This window comes from Aspergillus clavatus, genomic scaffold, assembly GCF_000002715.2.
Source record: "Aspergillus clavatus NRRL 1 1099423829804 genomic scaffold, whole genome shotgun sequence".
NCBI lineage: Eukaryota > Fungi > Ascomycota > Eurotiomycetes > Eurotiales > Aspergillaceae > Aspergillus > Aspergillus clavatus.
Window position 1 is genome coordinate 1186227 of NW_001517095.1, and position 11922 is coordinate 1198148.

Here is an 11922-nt window from a genome sequence, read left to right on the forward strand (position 1 = left end):
CTGACAGTTTGATGGGACGGATCACAACATAATCGAGCATCCATGGGTGTGGTGAATGAGCCCCTTGTTGCGGGGCTGGCGCCCTTGCATGTAGCAGTAATAACGACAAGATGAGGAGAATGAAAAGCATGAGTGAAGAGGACGAATGTTGACAAAGGCGGGATTCTCAGGATTGGAGAGGCTGGGAGGGGTACAGGGTAATTGAGCCCCATAAATGGAAGCCTAGTTAAGACTGGCAGATGAGGCGGGACTAATTAGAGTTGGATATGCACCCTGGATATGCCTAGTATCCAGAATTAGGCGAAGACACGCAGGGAAATGATCTAACCCTCCCTATAATATTTCCGTCAGGTGGAGACAAACGATAGACCTAGACATAGTCGATAGGTTTAGATGTTCAATGCCATCCTACTAACGATCACACGAGCACATTCCTCAGCAGGAAAAGTAAAGCTTATCCCAGCATTAGTCTCATCGCTTATGCTCTTAGTTGTATCACAGTGCCACCAGGAATGTCTTAGCCTGACATATCTCATTCGATGGAACTGACCCAATCCTGTTGCATTAGGGAAAACGAAGCGACGGACTCTTCAAGCCTCTAATCACTCTTATCATTCTACTGTTAATTGTCTGCATCATCCATAATGCAACTGTCATGCGGTTGTCGAGCAAACCAGTGGGCATATTCCGCCACGTCCCAGAGGCCAAAGCAGTGGTTGAATTTACACCCGGGGTTATGCCACCGGTCCTGGGACCGGAGTGTATGTAAAGCATTAAGAATCCCACTGAGAAGGGCATACTAACTCCAGGTCGACATACAGCCACCAAGAAACCCGTGTTATTCCAACTCAATGAGAGCTTCCTAGGTGATATGGACAATGGCATATCCGGCATGGCACGATATTCTGCCTCGCGCTCGTCATGGGTGGGTGACTCCAGAGAATTTTATGGAGTTTCTGGGTATACCATCAGCTGCATTGTGTCGTATGTTGCTCGTCTTTGCCCACTCTAACGTTAAGGTTATACTCACCCAATCCAAGTGGCTGCTCCAGCAGATAACAGACATGGCAGTGAAGGGGACAAAGCCTAAGGCTCTCAATGATGCCCATATGTTCCACTGTGCTGAATATCCGCGGCAGTCTGTGATGTGTTATGCAGATCCGACCTTGGGGAGACGATTCGAAGGCATTCCAGGACCCTTTTCAGCCAACAACAATAACTACTTGTGCGTAGATTATGTAAAAACTGCATAAAGCCAGGAAGATGTGTTCGACCAATCAAGATACTCTTCGGAACCGTTCTTCCGGCACCCGGTCAGACAATCGCTTGCTGCCTGGGGTATCGACCTGTAGATGCCTGATTCCCCAGCTCTGCTCCGGGCCTCCGGCTGGTCTCCAGCTTCATCCAAGGTCCGTTGACATCGTTGACAATTTGCCAGGACTTGGAAGTTGAAAGATCTGGTGGTAAACTGGACTGGTGAAGATACAGAAGAAACGCTTGTTCAAATTCCAATGGGTGGTGAGGGAGGGATTGATAGATAAGTAGATGAGCCATCTCAAAGTTCTTTAAACAGAGCGAGAGAAGGCGCCTTCTCCCCCCTTCCCGCCCCTTCAATGTATCGGGTCGAATATTTACTCATCCAAGGATCATCTCTGTCAGTTCAGCGACGGTATTTGTTCTCATGTCAGCTGCAAGATATAACTCGCAGGATGGGCTTCTAACCCTCACAGGCGTCTTCATCAGTGTTCTTTGGTAAGTATGGGATGATCTGACAGTCCACCAACCAAACTCTTGCGGTCTTGGAAAGTACGGTTGGCGTAACTTGGCCAAGCCTAGAGATGTTGGAACAATTCTTTATATTTAGTATTGTTGTTGTGCCAGCTAGCAAGATACCTCATGGAATCTGTGCTCATGAAACTAAAACTTACCTCATCAGTGTTCTGCAAAGACGTGTTATCTTTCACTATCATGAGTCCCAAGTATAAGGCATATAGGCGCCCCAATTTGGAGACAGGCGGGAAGGAAATTCCGCTGCAGAGTTGGACTAACGGATGACGAATGATTCATCTGGTGTATACCAGTTTGGTATCCAGCAATCGAAAGTCTCGTACTGTGTCACCCTTTCAACGCCGAATCACAGGTCCCCCCCCCAAATGATAGGTCGGTCCTCTCCCCCCTCGCAGGAGCAGACATACCGCTACTTGCCCCCGCTGAACTGTAGTAGCACCAATTGCACTGCTGGAATTTGTTCGGCAAGAGAATGAAACGTTCATTCATCCATTCCTTCAGTCGGTTCATTCACTAGTCCCGGATGTCCCACCGTGCATGCCTGGTGACATTACTATCTGATCCGAGTCGTGAGCTTGACAATCCTGTTGCAAGCCAAACCAACCAATCATGGTCGCAAAGCAATCGGGATAACGCAATTGGTTTTGTTCAGAGATTTTCGCTGGACTCATGGATTAAGGCGAATCATGGTTGGTGCCTCTGCGTGGAACCATAGCATGATCTGGTTGGGATTTCGAGCTTGAATATCGGAACAAGACAGATTCGTGCCTGCCTTCTCCATCTGATAACCCTTACCACATCGTCGACAAGAGGGGCTGTTGTCAGATCTAGCTGAATCTCAACCAGTATGAGCGCCGTTCAAAACAATTGAGCTTGAGTTCAAGAACACCGAACCCAAAAACTGTATAGGAACGCCTGAAGGGAGGTGGGCAGCCAATCCTGCACTGAGTGGAAAAGCAAGGACTCCGACCGTCTCCCGGCATCTGCGTATCATGTGTCGTACAGCAACATCGGACCGAAGCAGGGAGAATTGTATGTAGGATGACAGCCGGGAGTATGATGCGTGGCCATCAAAGACTACCTATATGTCAACGAACTTTGCGATAGTTCGAGCTTCGGCTATAAAAGAGAAGCCAACTCGAGAGTAAGTGATCAAAATAAAATTTCAGGGAGATCCCAAGCACGTTCTATTCGATTCCACTCTACTCCTGATTACGCACACAAGATCAATGCCTGGCCTCGCTCTAAGCCCATCTACCATGCCTTCTCTTGCTGAAGTCCAGTGGGCACAAGTAGTTAGGACTGACAGCTCCGGTGGGATCACAGGAACAAATGTCTTCCAGTGCAGTCACTGACAAGTGACAGAAATAAACTACGAAAGGGTCAGAATCCCTCGCCCCTCCGTGGATGAGGTGCTGGTTGAACTGAAGTTCACCGGGGTATGCCATTCGGACCTGCACTTGCGCAACGGTGACTGGCCAATCAAAGCGAAAGATTCCATCATTGGTAAGAAATTTCGTCTGCCCCCTTCACCTTGCATTAAGCTCAGAGTAGTCAAGGTGGCCACGAAGGAACTGGCATAGTGGTTGCTGTCGGTCAGAATGTCGAGGACATACAAGTCGGGGACAGGGTTGGTATCCAGGTAAATATCGTTCAGACCATCACCCGACTTCAGCGCTGAACAAGGTCTGGTAGTGGATCAATAGGACTTGTGGCCAATGCGATGATTGTTCTCGGGGCGATAATCTACTCTGCCCGCAGGCCGAGTTCTCTGGCTGCACTGCTGATGGCACTTTTCAGCAATATGGCATCTGCAAGGCTGAAAATGCCGTGCGCATTCCAGATGCGATACCCCTCGAGACTGCCGCACCGGTGAGAGATAATTCAAATAGCCAAGAGCCATTTTTATCCCCATTACTGACCCAAGAAAGATTCTCTGCGCTGGGGTCACAGTGTATAAGGCCCTCAAGGAGAGCAATCTCCGGCCCGGCCAAACCGTCGGTATTTTTTTTTTTTCTTTTTTCTCCCCTCTGTTTGGCTCTACCATTGTCACTACGATATACTCACAAAAGCTTGTAGCCATCGTTGGTGCCGGCGGTGGCCTTGGGACTCTAGCCTGTCAATATGCCAAGGCTTGTGGATATCGTGTGCTTGCTCTGTCTAGCGGAGCGTCCAAAAAGGCCATGTGCATTGACCAACTGGGAGTTGATTACTTCATTGATTATGCCACATCGCCGGATGTTGTTAGCGAAGTGAAGTCTGTCACTGGTGGGGGCGTACATGCTGCCATCGTGGTTGCAACTGTGGTTGCTCCGTTTCAGCAGGCATTAGAGGTAAGCAGCAAGGCTGTTTGACTCCATGATTGGCGACACACTCACTGAAGGCACGTTAGTACATACGAGGAGGTGGGACGTTGGTTGCAGTGGGATTGATCCCGGGAGCGATCACCTCTGATATTTTCTCGCTTATCACACGCAAGCTCACCATCAAGGGATCATACGTCGGTACCAGGCAGGAAACAGAGGAAGCGCTCGCGGTGCTCGCTCATGCTGGGTTCAGAGTCCAATATGACGTTCGGGAGCTTTTTGAACTGCCCGATGTCTTCGAATCGATGGAGCAAGGTATGAATAGTCCCTAGTCAACACACCCAGCAACAAATGAGGCTAAGATCCACAAGGTAAATTACAAGGTCGAACAGTGCTCAAGATACCGACCAGAAAACCGGTCTCTGGTAATCTCAGCATGGGTCTGGCACCGTCGTTATTCTCCGAGAATGAACACAACATCGGCACGCACTTGGCATATCGACTGGAGGAACTGGGCGCTCTACACTATTTCACGGTGCCGGGTAACACCCTCACTCAGCAGAACTTTGATTTGAAGGAGACTGACGTAGTCGCACAGGCGATTTCAACTTGATTCTAATTGATCAACTGCTTAAGAACCAATCTCTAACGATGGTCGGCTGCTGCAATGAGCTTAATGCAGGATATGCAGCAGATGGGTATGCGCGGTCTTCGCCCTCGGGGATCGCCGTCATCGTGGTGACCTTCATGGTGGGCGGCCTATCGGTGATCAATGCAGTGGCCGGGGCGTACTCGGATAGGTTGAAGGTGATCGTCATATCTGGATGTCCAAAGGAGGACACATTTGGTCAGGATGGCCCCATCCACCATACTCTGGGGCTTCCCGACCGCGATCACACACTCCGAATGTTCCAAGAAGTTACCACAGCTGCTGTCCGCCTTGATACAAAGCAGAACCCGACGGAGTTGCTTGACCGGACGATTAACCGATGCATCGAGGATTCCCTTCCGGTGTATATCGAGATTCCGTCTGATCTTTCGACCTTCCCGTGCTCGGCGCCTGGTCCTCTGGTGCATACCAGACTAGCGACAGGGACTTCGAGCGAGCTCGGTCCCTGGTTGGATGTTTTCTTGAGATCCTGGAAGGAAGCGAAGAAAGCCGTAGTCATGATCGGCAGTCAGTCGCGTGGAGCCATATCGACCGAACTTCTGGTCGCCTTGGCAGAAAAGCTGGGATGTCCTGTGTGTTGCCAGCCGGATGGCAAATCCCTTTTTCCTGAAACCCACCCTCAATTTGTGGGGACATTCTGGGGCTCTGCAAGTACTCCCGGGTGCGAGGAGATTGTATTAGAGTCGGATTTATGGATTGTTCTTGGAGGCCGATGGAACGATTTCCATAACCCAGGCAACAAGTTCGACTTGACCAGCGACTCGCGGCAGATACTCGATTTGAAGACTGGGCGCACCAACACTCCGAATGGCAAATTCTTTGGTGGTATTCCCTTGCACGAGATCGTTACGGCCATTGTCGACTCTGACGTTGAACGAGACCTTGGGATGCGTCACTCCATCTCTTTCATTGCGGATCAAGCCGATGTCAATGGGTTATCAAATGAGACAGCACCCTTGACGATGGCCAGTATTCTGCATTCGATCCAAGACATGCTGCGAGGCAATGACACTCTTATCGCGGAGACTGGAGAAAGCTGGTTCAATAGCCAAATGATTCGGTTGCCAAGAGGGGCGGACTACCAAATGCAAATGATGTACGGGTCCATTGGTTGGAGTCTTCCAGCGGCGTTGGGATGTCAATTAGCCAAGTCCGAGGGAAGGGCTGTGCTGCTGATGGGGGATGGCAGTCTTCAAATGACGGCCCAGGAGATCAGTACCATGATCAGAATGAGAGCCAATCCAGTGATTTTTATCTTCAACAATCTAGGTTATCGCATCGAAGTAGGTCATTCTATTTCTCAGCCCTCAAATCCGTGACTAACCTCAAGATACAGTCGGCGTTCCACGATGGGCCGTACAACTACATCGCGAACTGGAATTATGCAGCGCTGGCTTCCGTGTTTCAGAACGCGGCCCATGCCATTGACCGGGCCAATCCTTTTGTTCCCTTGACTAGTTCCCATCCTGGGCTCCTGGCAATGCAAATCAAGACGAACGGAGAACTCTTTATGGCTTTAGAGCGGGTTCAGCAAGAGCCAGACAAACTTGCCGTATTAGAATGTTGCATCCATCCCAGCGATATCAGTCCTCTCTTGGTTCGGTTTGGGCAAGCAGTCTTTTCGGGAAGAGAGTGAAGACGCTACTGTGTCTGTAAATGGCCTCTAGAGTTTGCTGGTAATCCTGCATTCTCGAAACACCGGTGCAGTCGATCACTAGCTCGGGGCAGTCTACCGAGGATAATATCTGATTTTTGCCCTTGAAATGTGGTTATAAATAGTTTTCAAAGAATCGAATTCGCCGTTGTCGTTAAAGTGTTTCCGTTCTTGTAGTCCATACAGACTGCGGTTATCGGAAACTCTATTGGAGCATGAATCTCCGAGGTGACACTAAGAAAAAGGCAATAATAAGTTTACTTTGACTTGTTCTTCTCGAGTTCCTATGCCTTCTCTTCGTCACTGAATTTGATAAAGGAAGTATTTTTTTTTTGGCAAACATGGGAAATGCTTCTTGCAGAAACCGGTCAAAAATGGGGTCTACTGGGGGTTACGGAACAATACGTATCGTCAAACGAGTTCCTCGATGTATCCTATGACGCTACATCGTCTTGGGGTGTATAATCTGCTGGTACTCTAGACTTTCCGCGAAATACGGTAAGAAGCAGCCGGCTCCTGGATATTTTTGTCCAGGAGCGTATACGATTCATCCTGCTCAACCAGGAGGACTGATGTCCGATGCCTCCGGAAGCCTGGACATCAGCTTTACCCACAAAACTACAGAATGAGGCAGTCTTCCTCAGCCACATCAATTGATTCTCCCCGGTGATTTCTCTCAAGTTTACAGCTCTCCTGGTAGGGTCTGCGAAGCGAAAACTGCTTCATGGTAGTATACCGAACTCGTCATAGGTGTTCTCTCCGTTCGTCCGCCCAAGAACCCCAATCGCACTTGATGAACTGCTTACTGCTTCGCTAGGTTCGCCTTTTCAACCGTTCTGTATCCTATCATGTACCACTAGATTTCTTACCAGAAATGGCAATAAAGGTCCAGTTGCGACAGAAAGGCCATTCATGTTAAAAAAAAACGGCCAAGCCGGAGATGAAGAGCGGGTTGTGATTGGGAGAGTTGCGAGGAAGCCCAGGAAGTTTGCAGCGGTACGTCCAGTCTTCCACTGCCCGTCAAGCTCTCCAATTGGCTTTAGGAGGGTGGAAGCTGCTATGTATGATCAGCGTTTGGCGTTCTCTGATGCCCTGACTGGTGCACCGGCAGTGGACCGACTTGGCGCTTCTTGGCTTCAGAATAGTAGGGCTTCTGTCCAGCTTACACATTTGGGGGGAGAAGTTTATATTCGCTCACTGCGTCACCGTCGACTGGCCCACTGGCCAGCTCGAGTTTCAGAGTCAAAACGGTGACCACGCCAACTGCACTCTCAGCACAACTGAAGCATTCGGCGAGTGCGACACCAGGGACCCTAACAGATATCCTAAGCTCGAGAGCAACGATGCCGGGAGATTTCTCGGCGCCAACAGTGCCTTGTACGGGCTGGCACTGGTGGTTGCAGGCGTATTGCTGTAATTTGTTAGTGAATAAGAGAGAAAAGCGAGGAAGAGTCTGGCCTTGAGTGCTGATTGCCGATCATGGAAGGTGATCTGCTGGATCGCCGTCTGTTGTGCCGGATCATCGCATGTATGGGCCTGGATCGACTGGAACTCTTGGGGAGGGAGTTGTTCGTTTCTTCGGATGAACTGCATGGTTAATGGTTGGGATCCATGCTGATCATCCACTATTCCTATACCTTTATTTTTGTTTTTACTGCAGATGACCCATGATCTGTTTCTTGTGTAGAGCCGCAGGGTTGTTGTAATGGATCCTAAACACACAAGGTCAAATATTGACAATATTCACCTAAGGGCAGATTGGATCCAGATCTGATGTTCCTTATTGAACATCAAGTAGGGCAGCGATATCGGAGTCTGTCAACCCACAAACATTTCCGTTCACTACATGGCCTCCAGGGCTAATAATGCTTGGATTAGTGCACTTCTGATCTCATGGCATCATGAATCTGTCTTGGCCTCAGCTGTGCCAGCCCAACTTGAACTCACACTTGAAAGGTAGGTCTGGCACCACACATGCTCCACCTCCAAGTCATCCATCTCCTAGCCCTGGCCCAGAAGGGGGCGATTTGGATCCCAGCCAGAACTATTTACATCTCCGGAGCATGGTGTCCGAAAAACTGTTGAAGCGCTGATCATTCATTTCGGCGTATCCCACCTCGGGAAATAGCAACCCTAAATTTTATTTATCCTCGGAAGTTGTTTCATCTACTCTTTTTGGGACACGGAATCTTAGTAACACGGTCCTTGGAGTAGAACTTAGCTTTGTTTCTTCTCAGACCTGTCTTTCTCTTTCTTTCTTTCTTTCTTTTCTTTCTTTTTTTTTCTTTTACTAATAATAATTTCCGGTGGGAGTGCTTGCGACAGTCTGTACTGGTGGACAATATCCGTATACATCTAAACCCAGGAAGACTCAGACACCAACGGCATCTTCCAAGTTCACATGAAATTCCCGTTTCCAAGTGTCTCTTGAGCAAGGTACTACAACTTAAAGCTGCGTCACTAGTTCACGATTGGGACCTATTTCATTATTGGTCTTTAGACAATATGTCTATCCACAGCATATCTGTCAGACAGCGTGATGTGGTGCAGTCTTCCAGTACCGATGACCCATACATGCTCATCAAATTCCTGCCGGCTAAAACGCTTAGGGGGACTTCCAATCCCACATGTCAGCAGTACCACGTCCTGATCGAACAGCAGGGATCCTGGGGCAACTCATCCTGAGGAAATGAAGGGTTGCATGCCAAGCAGTGCAATGCGGGGGATTCTCCAGTGGGAGAACAAGCTACAGAGCCGAAGGTCACGGTAGTTAACAAGCAGTGTGGATTGCTTGCAGAAGAAACACCACTGTACCCCGATAAATATCCGTTTTTAGACAATTCCTGGGGTGCAACTCGAGTCACCTCGTATAATGACGAACGGTCGACCGGACTTGCAGTCTCAATATGCATACTTCCAGTCGACGTGCTGTTGTGATGAAATCGGTTGCGTCTCATATTGTCCCATAGATATACCACAGGTACTCGCACTGCACAGACCATGTCCAAAATCTCCGAGTTGGGTGTACTGTGTACAAAAGAAGCTCTTCTAGTGGCCGCGGACAATTATCGGATTAGTGCGTTTGGCGGGTGGGTATGAAAGAAACCAGACCTTCCAAGACATTTTAATTAAACATTGAAGAGCGAGAAGACTCCCACTGGCTAGAGGGCCCATTTCTTGGGTGGGCAACAGTATCAACGAAATTGTTGTGAAGAGTCAAGCGGAGGATGTCATCCTGTATGGCCTCGTGCTGTCTTGGAATGACTATAAGAATGGCCTCACCTCGCTACATTTCAATACACAGAATCAGCCACCAACAATCTTTCTAGCGAGCTTCTCAGTCCATAGGTTCCGGTCATCATGAAGAACCAAATCGCCCTTGTGGCAGCCAATCTTGTTGCTGCAGTTTATGGACATGGTTATATGACCATCCCGTTCAGTCGTACCCGTCTTGGTTTTGAGGTGACCTTTTCCTTCTCCAATTCGTTGCATAGCTAGAGTCTGAAGGACTAAATCTTGCATCTTGATACAGGCCGGAATTGACACCTGCCCCGAATGTTCGATTCTTGAACCTGTCACTGCCTGGCCGGACGTGGAAGCCGCAAAGGTTGGCCGCAGTGGACCTTGCGGTTACAACGCTCGCGTGAGCGTCGATTACAACACTCCCGGCGAGCATTGGGGCAAGTCCACCGTTGCCACTTATTCTCCAGGCGAGATTGTCGAGGTGCAATGGTGTGTCGACAACAATGGTGATCACGGTGGATTGTTCACCTACGGCATCTGTCAGGATCAAGCCCTGGTCAACAAATTCCTAACCCCTGGATATATGCCCACCGACGCAGAGAAGCAAGCTGCCGAAGACTGTTTCCTCGCTGGTGAGCTCAAGTGTACCGACGTCCCAGGACAGGAGTGCGGTTTCAACCCGGACTGCACTGGTGGAGCCTGCCATCGCAATGACTGGTTTACATGCAATGCTTTCCAAGCCGACCATCGTCGCAGCTGCCAGGGTGTCGATGGAGCGCCGTTGAACTCTTGCAAGACTACAATTGCCGGTGGATATACTGTTACCAAGAAGATCAAGATCCCCGACTATGCCTCTGAGCACACACTGCTGCGCTTCCGCTGGAACTCTTTCCAGACCGCCCAAGTCTATCTGGGCTGTGCGGACATCGCCATCAAGGGATCAGGAAGCGGTGGCTCAAGCTCGACCAAGACCCAGACTGCCACCAAGACCACGACTACCACTGGCTCCACCGAGACTTGCAAGGCTACCGGAGTTGTCCCCGTCACCTTCAATGTCCAGGCGCCCACCAACTATGGCGAGAATATCTTCCTCGTCGGCTCAATTAGCCAACTTGGCTCGTGGTCCACCAGCTCCGCTGTCCCACTCTCGGCGACCCAGTACACCTCGTCCAACCCCCTGTGGACTGTCACTGTCCAGCTCCCTGCCGGCGCCACCTTTGAGTACAAGTTCATCCGGAAGCAAAAGGACGGAAGTGTCATCTGGGAGAGCAATCCTAACCGGAGCTACACAACCCCCAATGGCTGCTCAAGCTCTCCCGCCACCAAGACTGACAGGTGGCATTGATTCGGCTGTGTGAGAGCCTTCGGGACTGAGATGCAAGATGTTGGGGGAGGATGGATATGAGACGATGAAATAATAGTTTTCCATAATGTGACTACCAATACTACTGAGTTAATTGTGATCCTCTCTTCATTTATGTTCAGACAGATACCCACGCAATTATTGTAAGGGCTTGGACTGTGCAAGTAATATTCCATTTCTTCGCTGCATTTTAACGGCAGCTTGAACAGGTTGAAAATTTTCAGCAGTGAATACGCTTTCTCGCTGTCCTAAAACTTTCTTTCCCCCTCTTTACTTCCAATTGATATGACCCTCTTTTGCAAGAAGACAGGTCTCTCCGAAGCAAGCGATACCAGACCCATTGGATCTGAACCATTCGAACTCCTCGTGTCATCTCCTTGAATATAGACCGGATACGTTCCCGAAATGGTACCATGAAACTCTGCCACTGATACTCCTCGTTATTATCTTCCCCGTGGAAGAAGATTGCGAATTATTGATGCTATTAGATTCCAATCTCATCCATAGCTTGGTATCCTGGTCGCATAGTGGCCTTGATGCTTCGTCGCACCCTTGGAGAGAGTACAGGGCTTACTACAGCCAGATCATGGATGCTTGTTCGATATGATAATTTCGGCTGGCCTGGTAGTTGTCGACAGCAATGGTAAACTCCGAAATAGCCAAACAGACGTCTTCTATAGCAACCTTAAGAGCAATAATCAGTAGCCAAGGTGCTCCTAGAGACATGTTTCAATTTACTTGGTATGTTATTGTTCGATATAGTGGGGTATAATAATTTGGTGACATTTGTCAACTTATATATTTCAAACTGGTAGCAGTTGCATGCTTTCTAACAAACATTCATAGTACCAATTTCTACTGGTTATATCTGTATCACTCTGATCCTCTCAGCACTCTT

General features: G+C 49.1%; 2 protein-coding genes across 2 annotated transcripts, besides 2 other annotated features; both read left to right on the forward strand.

Moving 5' to 3' along the window:
* Positions 1-3389: 3389 nt before the first annotated feature.
* On the forward strand, positions 3390-6400 carry ACLA_099400 (pyruvate decarboxylase; the record flags this gene model as incomplete). Its single annotated transcript, XM_001270420.1, has 8 exons — positions 3390-3430; positions 3495-3660; positions 3720-3789; positions 3868-4121; positions 4181-4409; positions 4466-4636; positions 4693-6047; positions 6101-6400. The coding sequence occupies 8 exons, from the start codon at positions 3390-3392 to the stop codon at positions 6398-6400; spliced, it is 2586 nt and encodes an 861-aa protein (XP_001270421.1).
* A 2266-nt stretch (positions 6401-8666) lies between these two features.
* Positions 8667-8700: a microsatellite.
* Positions 8667-8705: a microsatellite.
* A 1073-nt stretch (positions 8706-9778) lies between these two features.
* ACLA_099410 (starch binding domain protein) lies at positions 9779-11006 on the forward strand (the record flags this gene model as incomplete). Its single annotated transcript, XM_001270421.1, has 2 exons — positions 9779-9880; positions 9951-11006. The coding sequence occupies 2 exons, from the start codon at positions 9779-9781 to the stop codon at positions 11004-11006; spliced, it is 1158 nt and encodes a 385-aa protein (XP_001270422.1).
* Positions 11007-11922: the final 916 nt, after the last annotated feature.